We start from the raw sequence: 17977 nt of genomic DNA, 5'->3' as shown, positions 1-17977 counted from the left end.
TGGGGTCAGGAGGCAGCTGGTGGTACCCCAGAAGTATCGCCGCAAGCTCCTGTACCTGGCCCATGACATCCCGCTCTCAGGGCACCAGGGAATCCGGGCATCCGGGAGGGGTTGCTGCAGAACTTTCACTGGCCTGGGGTCTTTACCACTGTCCGGCAGTATTGCCGATCCTGTGACCCCTGTCAGAGGGTGGGGAAGGCCCGGGACAAGGGGAAAGCGGCTTTGAGACCTTTGCCCATCATAGAGGAACCTTTCCAGAAGGTGGCCATGGACATAGTGGGGCCTCTCAGCAAGATGACCCGGTTGGGGAAGAAATACATTCTGGTGGTGGTAGATTTCGCCACCCACTATCCCAAGGCAGTGCCCTGAGCTTCCATTGAAGCAGACACCGTGGCAGATGCGCTGCTGACCATTTTCAGCCGAGTGAGGTTCCCCAAGGAAGTCTTGACAGACCAAGGGGCCAACTTCATGTTGGCCCTGCTCTGGTGCTTGTGGGAGAAATGTGGGGTCCGGCACACCTGGGCCTCAGCTTATCACCCCCAGTCCAATGGGCTGGTGGAGAGGTTCAATGGGATGCTAAAGATGATGCTGAAAACCTTTATGAACCAGCACCCACAGGATTGGGACAAGTACTTACCTCACCTGCTGTTCGCGTACAGGGAGGTACCCCAGGAGTCTACCGGATTTTTGCCTTTCGAACTGTTATATGGCAGGTGGGTAAGGGGCTCCCTGGACCTGGTGAGAGATGAATGGGAGGGGAAGGCCACTCCCGATGGAGAGTCAGTGGTGGAGTATGTCCTGATCTTCCGAGAGAGACTTGCTGAACTCATGGGCCTGGCCAGGGAGGATCTGGCCAGAGCCCAGAGGAAGCGGAAGGTCTGGTATGACCGCACGGCGCGGGCCCACACCTACGCCACCGGGGATCAGGTCATGGTTCTCATCCCCATGAGAAACAACAAACTACAGGCCACCTGGGAGGACCCTTTCAAGGTTGTCAAGCAGCTAAATGAGGTAAACTATGTGGTGGAGCTGTCGAACCGGGCCCACCACCGCCGAGTGTACCATGTGAATATGATGAAGCCATATTATGACAGGGGGATTGTGGTGTTGGCCGTGTGTGGACATTGGGAGGAGCAGGGAGATGACCCTTTAGTAGATCTATTCCCTGGGACCAGAGCTGGTTCACCCCTGGAAACAATTCCCCTCTCGGATCAGCTAACCCTGCCCAGCAAGCTGAGATCGGGGGGTGCTGCATCTGTACCGACAGCTGTTTTCCAAACAGCCTGGACGCACTAATCTGACTGTCCACCGGGTGCAGACAGGGTCGCACCCGCCGATAGATAAGATGCTCCCCCTTCCAAGTCACAGGGAAAATGGCTCAGGACCTGGAAGGAGAGGTCAGGGACATGTTGGCTTTGGGGGTGATCCAGCCATCTGCCAGCCCTTGGGCCTCGCCGGTTGTGCTGGTCCCCAAAAAGGACGGGTCGATCCGGTTCTGTGTGGACTATCGGAAGCTCAATGCCATCACTGTATCCCATGCCCAGGCCTGACGAGCTCCTAGACAAATTAGGAGGAGCTCGATATCTTACCACCATGGACCTTACAAAGGGCTACTGGCAAGTGCCGCTGGATGCAGATGCCCGGCTGAAATCGGCCTTTATCACCCCTCTGGGGCTCTGTGAGCGCCTGACCCTGCCTTTCGGCCTCAAGGGAGCGCCGGCCACCTTCCAGCGCCTGGTGGATCAGCTACTGAGGGGGATGGAGAGTTTTGCTGTGGCGTATATTGATGACATCTGTGTCTTTAGCCAGACCTGGGAGGACCATGTGTCCCAGGTTAGACAAGTGCTGGACCGACTCCAGGAGGCTGGGCTGACCATAAAAGCTGAGAAGTGCAAGGTGGGGATGGCTGAAGTATCTTACCTGGGCCATCGGGTGGGGAGCGGCCACCTAAAGCCGGAACCAGCTAAGGTGGAGGTGATCAGAGACTGGCCCGCTCCCCACACCAAAAAGCAGGTCCAGGCCTTTATTGGGATGGCGGGGTACTATCGGAGATTCATGCCCCACTTTAGCGCCATACCCGCCCCTATCACTGAGCTGTGCAAGAAGGGGAAGCCAGACAAGGTGGTCTGGACCGAGCGATGCCAGGAGGCTTTCCGGGCGTTGAAGGAGGCTCTGGCCAGTGGCCCAGTTCTGGCAAACCCAGACTTTGACAAGCCCTTTACGGTGTTCACCGATGCCTCAGACACGGGGCTGGGGGCGGTGTTAATGCAGGAGGATGAAAAGGGGGAGAGACACCCCATCGTGTACCTGAGCAAGAAGTTGTTACCCCGGGAGCAACACTACGTGGCCATCGAGAAGGAGTGCCTGGCCATGGTGTGGGCCCTCAAGAAACTAGAGCCATATCTCTTTGGGCGACACTTCACCGTGTAACCGACCACTCTCCCCTGACTTTGCTGCACCGGATGAAAGGAGCCAATGCCAAGCTCCTGAGGTGGAGCCTGCTCCTGCAGGATTATGAATGGACGTGGTCCATGTGAAGGGAAGTGCCAACATGATAGTGGACATGTTGTCCCGGAGAGGGGGCCCTGAACTTCCCTAGGTCACTGGTCAGAGCGACCCTGCTCAGTTCAGTCTTGAAGAGGGGAGAGATGGGATGCAGCAGGGAGGGGGGAGTGTTGACCTGGGAATGTGGCAGGGGAGTTTCACTGGGGATGGGAGACCTGAGAGCCTGTCACCTGAGCCAGGAGGGGGAGGGGGAGGTGACACCTCTGCCCTGGGAATGGGGACAAAGGCTGCAGGAAGGAGCCGGCTGGGGGGGGTGTTTCAGTTTGGGGCTGGGTGGTGGAACGCAGGGAACCCCAGGACTGGGGGTCTAAGCTCCCTGTTCCCCCAGAAGGACTTGACTGAGGGGTCCTGGTTGTACCCCAAGCTCTGTTTTAGGCTGTGTTCCTATTGTCCAATAAACCTTCTGTTTTACTGGCTGGCTGAGAGTCACGGTGAATCCCAGGAAGAGGGGTGCAGGCCCCGGACTCCCCCACACTCTGTGACACCTGTGCCATGCCCCCATACCAGCAACATGCCCTGTGCAGTGTCACCACAGAGACCCCATGCACCATGCAGTGCCCGTGCAGTGCCCCCAGGGCAGAACCATGCAGTGCCCTGTACAATGGCCCGATGCCAGCACCATGCATTGCCCTGTGCTACATGTCCCACATGTCCCACGCAGTGCCCCATACCAGCAACATGCAGTGCCCGTGCAGTGCCCCCAGGGCAGTACCGTGCAGTGCCCGTGCCGTGTCCCTAGGGCAACACCATGCAGTGCCCTGTGCAGTGCCCCACGGGCAGCACCGTGGCCTACAGCACAACGAACCGCTCTGAGGCGTCCCCGTGGTGCAGCCTCTCAGGAGAGCTGCTCCCCGCCATTGGACAGCAAGCACCGGGGGGAGGGGTATCTGGGGGGGTCTGGGTCCCACGTGGCCACAAACCTGCTGCCCAGGACCCGGGCTCTGGCGGAGTCTGAAAATCAGGTGCCCCCTCCCCACACAGCTCCACCCATGTACCCCCCCACAGCCCCGCCAGCTCTGCCCGTGGCCCCCCCACCCGCAGGGCCCCGAGAAGCTGCTGCCCCAGCTGGCAGGTGACCCAAGAGCCCCTGTGGAGAGCCGGACCGAGCTGGGGGGGGCAGGCCTGGGGGCCCCTCCCACCGCACGGGGGGGTGGGACCCTGCCGCTGGCCCGGCTCATTCTCGCTGCTCACGGGCCTGGCGCTGCCTTGCCACAGCTCCGGGCTGGGGGCTCCAGGGTGCGCCGGGGTCGGGGGGGAGCAGCCCCAGCGAGGGGCCACCCTGAGCCCCACCCCGCCTGGGGCACCTGGGTCCAAACACCTGCCCCCCAGTCTCCTCCCTGGGGCCCTCATCCAGCCCTGCCCCAAACGTGCTTCCCTCCCCCCGCCCCCCAGCAGTGACCAGTGCTCCCCCTGCCCCCCCCAGTCATCCTCCGGCCCCACTCAGACGCCAGCCCATGGATCCAGCGCCCCCTTGTGCTGCACCGACTGCCGGGGAGAGCGACCCCCACTGCCCCCTGCCACCCTGCCCCCTGCTATCCAGCACCCCCTAGTGCTGCACTGACTGCAGAGGAAAGCGACCCACACTGCCCCCTGCCACCCTCCACCCTGCTGCCCAGTGCCCCCTAGTGCTGCACCGACTGCCAGGGAGAGCAACCCTCACTGCCACCCACCATCCCCACCCTGCCCCCTGCCCAGCTTCCTGCAGCCCAGTGCCCCCTAACACCCCCCACCCCCGGGGCCAGCCCTGACTGCCAGGGGAGAGTGCCCCCTGCTGAGCCCCTCCCAGGCTGGACTGGGCCCCGCAGCCCCTTGGGGCAGGTAACACTCTTGGGGGAGAGCTGCAGGCGGCTGCTCATGGGGGATGGGCTGGTTGGGGGGCAGTGGGCTTGGGGCAGAGGCATGGAGCCAGCCCTGCTGCGAAGGCAGGCGGGAGCCGTGGGCTGGTGGCAGGGGAGCCCCTCTCCCAGCGCCATCCCCCGAGCCCCGTTAGAGGGGGCTGCTCTGGCCACCGAAGGGCCTGGTCTCCCCCATGGGGTCCTCACAGGCCTGCTGGGACATTGTCCTGGCTGTGGGGAGGTCTCCCAGCAACCTCGACCCCTGAGCCCCCTGTGGAGCTACACAGCTGGGCCCATGTCCACAGCCCTGGCCAGGTCCCTGCACCTGGCTCTGGACCCACGGAGTGAGACAGGACCCCAAGGGTCATCCAATCTCACTCCCGGCCAGGATGCATATGAACTGCTCTGTGTCTGCCTGTGGCATGGGGTGCCCACCCCGCTTCACTGGCAGCCCCTCCGGGACTGGGAACAGCCTGGCCACAGCCCTGCTGGCTCTCCCCGAGCTCAGAGCTTTGTGCTGCAGCCCCAGCTCTCACCATGGAGCTGGGCTCTGGGCGCCTCGGCCCTGCCTGGGCTCCACGCCCGCCCTGGCACCCTGCCACCCGCAGAGCGAGGAGAAGCCGGTGTGGAGAAGTGCAGAGCCCTGACCAGGGGGCGCGTCCCCCTGCCTGGTGGCTGCTGCCCTGGACACAGCTCCGTGCGCTGCGGGAAGGACCAGGGTCCGACCCAAGGCCCCTGCTCCATCCCACCCACTTGTGCCCCCACGGTGGTTGCTGGATAAGCGCCCCCGGACCAGCTGCTGGGCGCAGGCTGTGAGGTCCCACCTAGCCGTGATGCCTCTGCCCCTGGGTCGTCTCGCCTGCCTGTAAGCTCCCCGTGCCAGGGGCCATCGGGGCGGGGCAGTGGCTGGTGGGCACGAGACTAACGCTGCCTCTCTCCTCTCCTGCCAGGTACCTGCTGCTCCTGCTCCTGCCCCTGCAGGTAAGTGCTGCGTCCGGCAGGGCACAGCTCTGCCAGGCAAGGGGAGAGGGGCCGGGGATCCCTCTGGACCAGGGCCCCAGCCCCGGCACTCTCACTTTGCTTCTACACCACGGTCCCAGGGGGCTTTCAAAGCAAAGTGGAGCTGCAGCAGTTTCCTGGCTGAGTCGGTCCCTGTGGAGCTGCATGCCCAGCCTGGGCACGCGTCCCACAGTGTCAGGGCTGCCCGGCAAAGGGGACTGAACAGCTCTGGGGGAGGGGACGGGGGGTGGGGCTAGTGGATAGAGTGGGGTGAGGAGCCAGGTCTCCTGGGTTCTGTCCCCAGCTCTGCAGGGGAGAAGCAAGCAAACAATGTCTGTTTTAAAATGGCTCCATGTAAATGTACATCTGGGATCAAGGTGCAGATTTACAGGCTGGGAGGAAGCAAGGAATGACCAAGAGGTGGGGTCGTGGTGGATAATCAGCTCAACGTGGGCTCCCAACATGGCGCTGTGGCCCAACCAGCTGATGTGATCCTGGGATGCAAACAGGAGACTCTTGAGAGGTGATTTCCCCTCTGGGGCAGGCACTGCTGGGATCCCGTGCCCACGGCTGGTGCCCACAGTTCAGGGAGGATGGTGATAACTTGGGGAGGGTCAGAGAAGAGCACTGGGAACAATTGAAGGGCTAGAAACCTGCCCTGGAGTGAGAGACACAGGAAGCTTGGTCTGTCCGGTTTAACACAGAGATGGTTCAGGGGCACCATGATCCCAGCCTGCAGGTACCTGGGGGGCAGATCTCTGAGAGCGGCCTGTCAGCCCAGCCCAGGAAGGTCGACACGGGCCGGTGGCTGGACGCTGAAGCTGGAGAAAGTCAGCCTGGAACCCAGGGGCCTAACAGTGAGAGTTGGGAACCCTTGGACCATTTCCCAAGGGCACGTCTACACTTAAACCGGCACCGTGGCAGTGCTTCAGGGCAGACGGGGGAAGGGGAGGGGAGGGGGGCTCCCAAGGCTGCAGTAATTCGCTTCCCCCCTCCCTGAGAGGCAGCAGCTGGGCCGAGGGAGGGTCCTGGCACTGTCCTGGCTGGGGTGGGCACAGCTGGGCTCTAAGGGGCTTCCCACCCCCCTGACCCTGTGTTTGTGTTGTGGGCAGACCAGCCCCAGGGCCGGAGGTGCTCCATCCCTGGTGCCTGCTTTCCTGGCAGTTCTGGCTGGGGCTGGGCTCTGGCAGGGCCATCCCGGGGGTCCGACTGGAGGATCCCAAGGGGTCCCGTCTGGCCATGGAACCTCTGGCTCCAGTGGGGTGGAGTGGCGGGGGGAGGCTGAGGTCCATTAGTAGCTCTGCCCCGGCTCCTTTGGTCACTTTCCCCTCGTGTGTGCTGGTGCCCTCTGGGGCGTGGGGCTGCCCCACTGTATTCCCCTGGCACTCCTTCCAGGGAGCGAGGCTGGGGCTGCCCCGAGACGCTGGGGGTGGGGAGGTCTCCCAGGGCTCGTCCGTCCGGTGAGCGCGATCGGAGCCCGTCACGCCCGCCGAGCCCTGCCACGCAAAGGGCTGTTGGGTGCAGCTGGCCTGGAGCCCGCGCCATGGCCAAGGGGCTGGAGCTGGGGCAGGAGACAAAGGGGGGCCTCGGAGTGAGAGAGGCAGGGCCAGCAGCTCCCCCCACCCCTGCAGTCCCATGGCCAGGAGCCTCCCCAGCCCTCCTCTGGGCCCCCTGCAGCCGGGACGTGTGGGGCCCTGACCCCACTCTTGGCAGCACAGCCGGGTACCCCCCCTGCTGCCCGGGGGAGCCTGGCCCCTCAGGGTGGGGGTGGCCCCCAGTGACTGCTGCCTCCTGCCCCAGCCCGACGGGTTCGTCCCAGGGGGCGGGGCCTCGTCCCGGGGGCGGGGCCTATCAGGATGTAACATCATGGGTGGTTTTACAGGCCCTGTCAGAAGCAGTCTGTGTACTGGTGCGTGAGGGGCAGGGTGGGGCCAAGGTTAGCAGCCCATGGGGCCGGCAGTGGGGCACATGGGGTTGGCACATGGGGACAGTCGATTAAACGGAGCGGCAGTAAATCTTCAAGTAACACACAGCAGCTCTTTCCACACAAGTGGAACTGCCTGCCGCTGTGTGCTCCAGAGCAACTGGTCCTGGGCAGTTTGAGCCAGGAGCCCCGGATAACCCAGCCTGGTCGCTCCTGAGCTGCACCATGTCCCTCTGCTCTGCCCCGCTGAGGCTTAGCCACGGGCAGCCTCATGGCCCCCGACGCACAGCTGCGGAGCCGTGAAGAGGCAGCAAACTCTCGCCACGAACATGGCTGCCCCGTGGGCGGGTTCCAGGCAGGTTGGGCCCCAGGTCTGAGCCCATGGGGGCTCCCCCCAGCTGCAGGTCCCCGCTCCGCAAGTCCTCAGGCTGCAACGAGAGCCCCTGGCCCCGAGGAGGGGCTGTGGGACCCCCTGACCCAGCTCCTCTCTCCTTTGCTCAGCCCCTGCTGCTCATTAGAGGGCAGCTGTGCTGGGGGCAGGGTCCTCAGTGCTGGCAGCAGCTCCCCTAGGACTGGGGCCCCGCCTGCTCCCCATGGCCGTGCCCTGGGGCGGGGAGCTCAGGCAGGGAGCAGCCCCCATCAGTGCCCTGCCAGTGCTGGGCAGGTGCCTGCCCCTTGCCGTTGCCCTGGTGGGAGCCTGGTTAGAAGAGCCGGGAGGCGCCTGTGTTGGGCCCTGCTGCCCACCCACTGGCCCCCTGCCCTGCAGGGACAGGCCCTGCTCCTGAGACACTGGGCGGGCGAGGATGGGCCCCTGGAGCTGCCATTGCTGGGGGTTGGGTGGTGAGGGGCTCCCGGGGGTGGGTAGGCAGTGACCACTAATGGAGTCTGTGCCAGGGCAGCCTGCAGGTGTGTGTGTGTGTGTGTGTCCCTGGGCTGGGATCTCCTGGGAACATGCTACTGCACGACTCCCCCAGCCTGCTGCCCCCCACCCTCCACATGTGGCTTAGTGCATCCTGCTGGGCCATGCCCCCGGTTGACTCAGTTCCAGCCCGGTGGCCAGCCAGACGCTCTCCCGTGTGCTGCAGGGACTCGTGCTCCCAGCCCTGGGGCCCTGTGGTGCCTGCCCTGTGTGCGCCCCTGGCCCGGCCAGGCAGGGGCCAGCCATTGGAGCAGGTCAGGGGGGCGTCTGGGAAGCGAGGAGGAAAATGAAGGCAGATCTGAGCAGAGACTAGCCCGTGCTGGGGAGAGGGGCTGGTGTGGAGGAGAGAATACTGGGCCCAGCCCCATGACAGGCTCCCCAAGCCATGGCCTAATCAGCTGTGGGGAGGGGAGGAGGCTCTGCCTGAATCCAGAACTCAAACCTGACTGGAGGGTAACAACCTGCTGAAGCTGCACACCCGTGGAGCGGCTCTCTTAGCTTGTGGGGTAGTGGGCTATGCTCAAGCTGACAGTGCATGCCAGGCGGGGCCTGTCTCAATGTCATTCTGCCCCAGGGACAGGGGAACAGTTCTCATGCCTTCCTCCCCGGGCGGAGCAGCTGGCTGTGAACCATGCACCCCCCTCCCCTCCCTTGCCCACTGCGAAGGGGCCAAGCTCTGGCCTTGGGAGGGTTTCACAGCCTCTGCCCTGCTGCAGCCAGCAGCCCCTGGGGAGAGGCCCAGCCGCGGCCGGACCCTGCCTGGCCGGGGCAGACATAGGATCTCGCGGGGCCTTGTGTGTGAGCGAGGGACCCGGGATGTGAGTACAGCCTCCCAAGGGACCGTGGCCACACTGTGGGTAGCACTAGCTGGCACGTGTGTCTCCCCGCTGCAGTCCGCCTGTCCCCACTCCCTGTGCTGTCTTGGGCTGGGCGCGGTGCTGAGCTGGGCCTCGCAGGAGCATCAGAGCAGCCCTGGCGGGTGGAGGGCTCCTGGCTGGCAGCAGAGCCCCCGGGCACAAGGACAAGAGCCTTAGTGTCAACATCTAACAAGCTCCCTGAGCCAAAGACAATTAACCCCGTTACAAAAGAGCCAGGAACAAGGTGCCAAATAGAAAGTGGCTGGCAGCCTGCCCGGGAACCAGCAACACCAGCCCCAGCAGCTCCCCAAGAGCCCCCAGCCTTTGGGCCAGCGTGGCTGGTGGCAGAGATGCCTGACTGGACCCAGGAGGGCTGGAGACACCCTGAGAGCTGCTGGCAGTTCCGGATGCCCCCAGTCACTGACTGTGAGACACCCCCAGGCCAGGTGGGATCCACCTCGGCACCGCGCCAGGGCCTGGAGCAAGGGCGGAGGGGAAGGCTGGAGGCTGCCCGGCAGTTTGGGACCTGGCCTAGGACACAGGACACCAGGGTCAAGCATCCTGCTCCGCCACTGAGCCCCATGTCCCCTTGGGCAGCCTGGGCCCCTCTGGTCTAACGTCTGTCCCACTGCCTGGGGGGGATGTGGGGAGGCTCTGGCACTGTGCTGCTGGGCATAACCTACGATCACAATCTGTGATCAGAAAGCCCCAGGGTTTGGGGGACAGCAGATGCGGCTCTCGCCCCATGGGGGTGACCTGCCCTCATGTGTCCTGGGACTGGCAGGGTGTGGGTTGCAGCAGTGTGGGGCTGTCCTTGCTGGCACGTGATGAGAACATTAAGGCTGCAAAGTCTGGGAAAGGCCAGAATTGAGCACAAATGAGGTATCAGCTGCTCTCAGTTCTGGGCCCCAGAAAAGCCACTGCGGGAAAGTCCTGCTCACTCCCTGCAGCCCTGGGCTGGCGCATGCCCAGTGCAGATGGGATCTTTGGAGAATTTAGCTGCTGAACGCTAACAAAGCTCTGCTGAGCATGTGCAATTGGTGACTTTTTTCAGAGACTTATAACTTGGCAGATTTTCACAAGGAGAGCAAAAGGCTCATAGAAGATGAGGGTTGGAAGAGACCTCAGGAAGTCATCTAGTCCAACCCCCTGCTCAAAGCAGGACCAACCCCAACTAAATCATCCCAGCCAGGGCTTTGTCAAGCCGGGCCTTAAAAACCTCTAAGGAGGGAGATTCCATCACCTCCCTAGGGAGCCCATTCCAGTGCTTCACCACCCTCCTAGTGAAAAAGTTTTTCCTAATATCCAACCTAAACCTCCCCCACTGCAACTTGAGACCATTGCTCCTTGTTCTGTCATCTGCCACCACTGAGAACAGTCTAGATCCATCCTCTTTGGAACCGCCCTTCAGGGAGTTGAAGGCTGCTATCAAATCTCCCCTCATGCTTCTCTTCTGCAGAGTAAATAAGACCAGTTGCCTCAGCCTCTCCTTATACGTCATGTGCCCCAGCCCCCTAATCCTTTTTGTTGCTTTCCTCTGGATTCTCTCCAATTTGTCCACATCCCTTCTGTAGTGGGGGGCCCAAAACTGGACACAATACTCCAGATGTGGCTCACCAGTGCTGAATAGAGGGGAATAATCACTTCCCTTGATCTGCTGGCAATGCTTCTTCTAATACAGCCCAATGTGCCGTTAGCCTTCTTGGCAACAAGGGCCCACTGCTGACTCATCTCCAGCTTCTCGTCCACTGTAATCCCCAGGTCCTTTGCTGCAGAACTGCCGCTTAGCCAGTCGGTCCCCAGCCTGTAGCGGTGCATGGGATTCTTCCTTCCTAAGTGCAGGACTCTGCACTTGTCCTCCAATTTGTTTAGGTCTCTCTGTATCCTATCCCTACCCTCCAGCGTATCTACCTCTCCTCCCAGCTTAGTGTCATCTGCAAACTTGCTGAGGGTGCAATCCACACCATCCTCCAGATCATTAATGAAGATGTTGAACAAAACTGGCCCCAGGACTGACCCTTGGGGCACCCCACTTGATACCAGCTGACAGCTAGATATCGAGCCATTGATCACTACCCATTGAGCCTGATGATCTAGCCAGTTTCTATTCACCTTATAGTCCATCCATCCAATCCATATTTTAACTTACTGGCAAGAATACTGTGGGAGACTGTGTCAAAAGCTTTGCTTTGCTTTGCTTGAGGACCTGCTCCATGATTTTTCCAGGGACTGAGGTGAGGCTGACTGGTCTGTAGTTCCCCAGATTCTCCATCTTCCCTTTTTTAAAGATGGGCACTACATTAGCCTTTTTCCAGTCATCCAGAACCTCCCCCGATCACCACGAGTTTTCAGAGATAATGGCCAATGGCTCTGCAATCACATCCGCCAACTTCCTCAGCACCCTCGGATGCATTAGATCCGGCCCCATGGACTTGTGCTTGTCCAGCTTTTCTAAATAGTCCTTAACTTGTTCTTTCACCACAGAGGGCTGGTCACCTCCTCCCCATGCTGTGCTGCCCAGTGCAGCAGTCTGGGAGCTGACCTTGTCTGTGAAGACCGAGGCAAAAAAAGCATTGATCACTTCAGCTTTTTCCACATCTTCTGTCACTAGGTTGCCTCCCCCATTCAGTAAGAGGCCCACGCTTCCCTTGACTTTCTTCTTGTTGCTAACATACCTGTAGAAACCCTTCTTGTTACCCTTCACATCCCCTGCTAGCTGCAACTCCAGTTGTGCTTTGGCCTTACACCCCTGCATGCTCGAGCAATATGTTTATACTCCTCCCTAGTCATCTGTCCAAGTTTCCAGGTCTTGTAAACTTCCTTAGTGTTTAAGCTCACCGAAGATTTCTCTGTTAAGCCAAGCTGGTCACCTGCCATATTTGCTATTCTTTCTGCACATAGGGATGGTTTGTTCCTGCGCCCTCAATAAGGCTTCTTTAAAATACATTCCTGACCCCAGGGCAACTCACTGCCAAATGTCAGGTCCCTTTTCCTGAGCCTGGCGGCACTAACACATCCAGAGTGGGTGTGAGCCAGCCTAGCCCCCCTCCCGCCAGGCTGAATTGCATGCGACTGGTGTGAAACCCAGCGATATTTCACAGTAACACGTGGGTTTTCTGGGGGCCAAGTCTGGTGGAGACGCTCCAGTCCCGTGCTCAGGCTTCTCTCTGCAAACATGGCACCTTTGTGAAAATGGAAGCCAAGATTTTCCGCGACCTCCTACCCGAGCAGCTGTGGCTGAAGTGAAGAACCAAATAACCCCAGGTTTGCGACACACCAGCGAGGGCTGCGAACAGAGCCACATATTTTCCCCAGCTCAGCTGGTGTGGTCCAGGACCAGCCAGTCTGAGGCAGACACCTGCCGGGCGAATTTCGGCCGGAATGGGTAAAATTTGGGAACTGAGAACAGGGTCTTGCCATGGGAAGTGTCAGGCAGCTGTTACTCTGGAGTCACTGCCAATCCCTCAGCTGTAACCCCTGGGGCCGGCAGAGCCAGACCCCGGCACTTGGCGCGTGGACCCTGGGCTGCCTTGACCATGGCAGGCGAACGGGAGACCTCCCAAATGGGGCTGCTGAAATTGCAGAGCCAGAGCAGAATGGCTGGGTGGAGATGCCAGGGCAGTGGCTGGAGTCGGACAATTCCTGGGCCTGGCTGGGCCAGCGTCCCGGTCCCCGACCCAGGGTCCCAGAGGAGCACTCTCCAGGCCTAGCATCCCGGGTGGTGTCAGTCTGCAGCGTGTCCCTGCAGGAGGGGAAGGAAATGGAGCATGTGCCAATGGGCCTGCTCAGGGACAGACGGGGCAACCTCCCTACACCCCGTTGGGGTAGGGGCCTGGGTAGAGAGACTGCCTGGGGCGAGGGGACAGAGACCTGTTTGGGGCCTGGGGGGAGGGCTGGGGGGCTGGGCAGGTCCCTGGCTGGGAGGGCCCTCCCGTGGCTCCCTGGGCAGACAGGCTATGGGCCTGGCCAGCATCTGCCCTTTGTCTCCTTGTGCTGCGAGGGGCTCGGCATGCCCCAGCCTCCTCCAGAGGGGCCGGACCCCCAGAGCCGCAGTGGGGAGCCAGGCCTGCCTTTCCCTGCAGGAGTCTCACCAGTCAACGGCCGACTTCCGCCTCTACGTGGAGAGCCGCATACGGCACCTGGACGAGGTGAGCCGCCAGCACGTCCGCGTCTACCAGCTGTACAGCCGCACCAGCACCGGGCACCTGCAGGTCCTTGGCAAGAGGGTCCGCGCCAACGGCGAGGATGGCAACAAATATGGTGCGGGCCTGGGAGGACGTCGGGAGGGCTGGCCGGGCAGACGGTGGGAGGGGGCTGCAGCCACGTGTCCTGCCCCTAGAACTCCCTGGGGTCAGGGGAGCCCAGCTCTGTCCTACATTGGAGGCTGCTCAGGAGGGGCCCCTTGGCCAGGGACTCCCAGTTCCACAGCCACCCTCGCCCCAGCCCAGGGGTGCCAGCAAACCCGCCCTGGGCCCATTCCCCTGCTCCCCTCAGTAGCTGGTGATCCTCCCCACCCACCCAGGCAGGCAGCGGGAAGCTGATGCTCTCGAGGCAGGAGGCAGATTCCAGCGGTGCCCTCCTGCTCGGGGCCGTGCCCGTCTGCACTGCTGACGGCAGCTGCTGGAGAGGTGGCAGGCAGCTGCGCCCTCCAATTGTCTAGTAAACACCTGATAACGCGGCTCCTTATCCTACAAGCCAGCCGCCCCACCGGCTTCCCAGGCCGTCCTGGCAGGGGCCCAGGAATGCCGAGTATCCCAGCCATGCAGCCCGCACGCCAGCAGGGAGCTGCATGACCTTCCGGCCTGGGACACGCTGCCCACGTCCCGCAGCAACCCGAGCCCCAGGGAACTGCATCAGGGCTCAGCAGGAGCCTGGCATCCGGAGACCTGCCCTGCAGGAGCAAACACAGAGTAACGGGGCCCCGTGAGCTGGCAGCCAGCTCCCCCGAGCTCTGCTGGTGCCCCTCAATCCCAACCCACAGCCCCTGCTAGCCCAGTCCTGGGCTCCCCCCAGCTCTGCCGGTGCCCCTCACTGCCGACCCGCAGCCCCTGCTAGCCCAGTCCTGGGCTCCCCCCAGCTTTGCCAGTGCCCCTCACTGCCGACCCGCAGCCCCTGCTAGCCCAGTCCTGGGCTCCCCCCCAAGCTCTGCCGGTGCCCCTCACTCCCGACCTGCAGCCCCTCCACAATCCTATCCCCAGTTTTTTGCCAGGCTGGGATGCTCCAGGCTCCTTCATCTCTGCTCCACGCACCTGCCATGTCCCCCTCCCTGTCAAGGCCGCTCCTAACTACTGCGCCTGGCTCCTTGCAGCGCTGCTGGCCATGGAGAGCGACACCTTTGGGAGCCACGTTCGCATCAAGGGCAAGGAGACGGGCTACTATGTCTGCATGGACAGGAGGGGGAAGGTGCTGGGCAAGGTATGGGACTGCCTTGTGCCAGGCGTGCCCTCTCCAGGGGGCACAATGCTGCCCTGTCCCTCCAGGGCTCCCCCGGTCCCTTCCTGCTCCTCCCAGAGAGCCCAGCAGCAGGGGCCAGGCCCTGCACCCCTGAGCCACCTGGGGACACCCCCAACCCCTGCCCAGGTGAAGGGGCAGCCAGCAAGAGCCCCGGCCCCTCCCCGGAGCCGGCTGGGCCAGCGCCACGGGGCAGCCAAGCTTGCTGGGGACTTGGGCTGGCTCGGTCCAGCAGCCTCCCCCGGGGGGTCACAGTGACCAAGACGCCTGCCAGGCCTAGGCTGCGCCCTGCTTGTGCCATGTGCTTTGACCAGGGCTCCATGCGGCCTGACAGTGACGTCGGTGCTGGTGTTCCCTACCCACGCCCCCCCCCCAGCTTCCCACCTGCCTGCGCCCCCCACCCTCCTGAGGCCCCCAGCCTCCCACAGCACCCCCACCTGCGCCCCCTGCCCACCTGCGCCACCCAGCCTCCCCACGCACCCCTCACCTGCCTGCACCCTCCCACTCACCTGCACCCTCCCACCCATCCTCCATAGCCTCCCCCATCGCCCACAGCACCCCCGCCTGCGCTCCCTGCCCTCTACCTGTGTCCTGCATGCCCCATCCCACCTGCATCTCACACACCTGCTCTCCTGTATCCCACCGGCCCCCACCTGCCTGCAACCCCCCGGTAGCGAAGTGACAACTCACCAGCCTGGCACGGCGCCTCCTGCTGGTCATCGGGGAATTAGCTCTTGTCCAGCCCGGAGCGCCCTCTGCAGGCCGGTGTCTTGCCTGCCGCTGGCCCCGTGTCCCTCCCGGACCCCGGTGCCCTTTTCCCTAGGGTTTCTGCCCCAGCAGTACCCCTGCGCTCTGGGACTCCCCTCCCAGGGGAACCCCCAACTCTCTAAACCCACCTTGCCTCAGTGGCTACTGCCAGTTGCCATCTAGCCCCCCTCTCACTGGGGCAGACTGCAGTGTTTAATGGCCATTCATCATGGGCAAGGGGGTTGGACCATCTGCCTCTGCCAGTCCCCAAGCTGCCCCTCTCCAGCCCCAGTACCTGCCTTAGACCTTTAACAAGGCCTCAGCCTGGGGAGTTGCCAGGCTGGAGCTCCCCAGCTCCTCTTGCCCTTCCCCAGCACTGCTCGGCCTCGGGTGCCCTGTGCTCCCAGCAGCCAGGCCCTTCCCACTCCAAGGCTGGAGAGACTCTGCTCTGCCTTCTGGCCCTGCAGCTCTTTTGTGGGGTCCAGCCTGGCCCCGACTGGCATGGCCCCAGCTGGGGCTGCTTCCCCAATTAGCCTGGCTTGGCTGCTTTTAACCCCTGTTCTCCAGGAGTGGGGCAGCTGCCCCACTACACCCCCCCACCTGCATCTCACACCACCTGCTCTTCTGCATCCTCATGGCCCCCCACGCCTGCCAGTGTCCCCCACGGCCCCCACCTGCCTGTGTCCAGCACAGCCCCCCACCCGCCTGCCTCAGTCTCTCTCTTCCCCACAGCTGGACGGCCGGAGCCGGGGCTGCGTCTTCGTGGAAGAAGTCCTGGAGAACAACTACACGGCCTTCATGTCGGCCTGGCACCAGAGCTGGTACCTGGGCTTCACCCGCAAGGGGCGGGCGCAGACAGGGCCACGCACCCACCGGACCCAGCGCGAAGGGCACTTCATGAAGAGGCCCCCCAAGGGCACAGGGGGCGAGGGGCAGAGCCCGTTCCGCTTCACTGCCCTCCCCCAGTGGACTAAGCGGGCCCTGGGGCCCTAGAGCCAGAGGCCCGTGCCCTGGCGGTGCCCCTGAAAGCGGGTGCCCCTGAAGGCGGGTGGGCTAGCAGCCATGGGGGCGGGCACAGGCGCTGCCCCATATTCCCGCTGGCTTGCAGTGGTGCATGCTGGGACCTGTTGGTCCCATGGGCTGGACATGAGAGTGTGTGGCCCATAGCGCAGGGCATGGGCTGCTCTGGGCACTGCTGCCCCACAGCCCTGACAAGCGGGTCACCCCACACACTGCACAGGGGGCAGGGCGCTGCCCCACAGCCCTGACAAGTGGGACACCCCACATGCCGCAGAGGGGGCAGGGCGCTGCCCCACAGCCCTGAGAGGCGGGTCACTCCACACGCCGTGCAGGGGCTGCCCCAGAGAAGGGCTGGTTTCATGCTGCCAGAGGGGCGGGCACAGGGCACCAGGCTGGTGTTAGGTATTGTGACAAGACTGGTCAGTGGGGCTAATGTCATTAAATATTGGGGCATGGGGCGTCTGCCTCTCTCCCCTTGCGTCTGCTGCACCTGGGGAGGGGTGGGGCCGGCTTGGGGGGGCCAGTGCCTGGGAGCCAGCTGGGCAGGGCTCCTGACTTCACAGCTCACCAGGCCAGCGGGGTAGGTATTGCTGGGGGGCAGGGGTGGGGGGGAGGTATTGCTGTGTGGGGAGGGGAGAGGCCAGAGGAGGGGGTGGGGGCAGGGGAGATATTGCGGGCCCCGGTGGGTGGGGAAGGGGAGGGGAGGAGGTATTGCTGGGTAGTGAGGGGTGGGGGAGGTGCGGGCAGGGGAGGGGAGGGGAGTGGGGAGGTTTGCCTGGTGGGGATGGGAGAGGGGAGGTATTGCTGGGGGGGAGGGATGGGAACAGGGGAAGTTTGCTGGGTGGGGTGCAGAGGGGAGGGGTTGGGGCATGGCAGGTATTGGGGGCCCAAGTGGGGTGGGGAGGGGTTGGGGCATGGCAGGTATTGGGGGCCCAGGTGGGGTGGGGTGGGGGAGGGACACGGCCGGTATTGGGGGCCCAGGTGGGATGGGGAGGGGTTGGGGCACAGCAGGTATTGGGCGCCCAGGTGGGATGGGGAGGGGTTGGGCACTGCAGGTATTGGGGGCCCAGGTGGGGAGGGGAGGGGTTGGGGAACAGCAGATGTTGGGGGCCCAGGTGTGGTGGGGAGGGGTTGGGGCACGGCCGGTATTGGGGGCCCAGGTGGGGTGGGGAGGGGTTGGGGCGCGGGAGGTACTGGGGGCCCAGGTGGGTGGGAAGGGGCATCCCCTGCTCTGTGGGCACACCCGGCGGTGGCTCCTGCCTGTTCGCCCTTTTCCCCACAGCCAGGGGGGTGTGCATTTGGGGGGAAGCCTGCATTGAGAGGGCAGAGGTCCCACTGGGCAAGCTGTGGGGGGACGGGTGGAGCAGCCCCTGGCCTGGGCCTGTAGAGCCAGCAGCAGGAACCAGCCCCAACCCCCAGAGCAGCCCAGCGGGGCCTTGGGGAGCACGGTCACTGGAGCAGCCCTCGCCACGGGGCCTGTGCCAGGGCAGCAGCCACTGTCTGCCCTGCCCGCTTGGGGCCAAGGAGGGGGGCAGGCACCCGGGCCTGCCAAGTGCCAAGGGGCTCCGTGGCATGAGCCGTGGCGCCCTGCTCGGGAGTGGGCCTGGCACCAGGCCGGGGCCTCCAGGGCTCACTCAGCACTAATTGATCCTAACAAGCT

General features: G+C 63.4%; 1 protein-coding gene across 2 annotated transcripts; it reads left to right on the top strand.

Annotated features, from left to right (window-relative positions):
* The first annotated feature begins 12941 nt into the window (after positions 1-12941).
* On the top strand, positions 12942-16807 carry LOC119854808 (fibroblast growth factor 18-like). 2 transcript variants are annotated; one of them, XM_038399928.2, is made up of 3 exons: positions 12942-13359; positions 14408-14514; positions 16030-16807. In XM_038399928.2, exons 1-3 carry the CDS (start codon positions 13056-13058, stop codon positions 16288-16290), a joined length of 672 nt encoding a protein of 223 aa, XP_038255856.2. In that variant the 5' UTR covers positions 12942-13055; the 3' UTR covers positions 16291-16807. The 2 variants fall into 2 exon arrangements, with proteins under 2 accessions (XP_038255856.2, XP_043368864.1); XM_043512929.1 differs by having other exon boundaries at positions 12989-13325.
* Positions 16808-17977: the final 1170 nt, after the last annotated feature.

Source organism: Dermochelys coriacea, chromosome 4 (assembly GCF_009764565.3).
Source record: "Dermochelys coriacea isolate rDerCor1 chromosome 4, rDerCor1.pri.v4, whole genome shotgun sequence".
Classification (NCBI taxonomy): Eukaryota; Metazoa; Chordata; order Testudines; family Dermochelyidae; genus Dermochelys; species Dermochelys coriacea.
Note: the sequence above shows the minus strand (reverse complement) of the source record. Positions and strands in the feature narration are given on the sequence as shown.

What these genes read in the sequence shown, in the direction of transcription:
- LOC119854808 (XM_038399928.2), top strand. Translation starts at nt 13,056, where the DNA reads ATGGGCCTGGCCAGCATCTGCCCTTTGTCTCCTTGTGCTGCGAGGGGC. An exon ending in CGAGGATGGCAACAAATATG is followed by an intron (nt 13,360 to 14,407) that starts GTGCGGGCCTGG and finishes GGCTCCTTGCAG; the next exon opens with CGCTGCTGGCCATGGAGAGC. An exon ending in GGGGGAAGGTGCTGGGCAAG is followed by an intron (nt 14,515 to 16,029) that starts GTATGGGACTGC and finishes TCTTCCCCACAG; the next exon opens with CTGGACGGCCGGAGCCGGGG.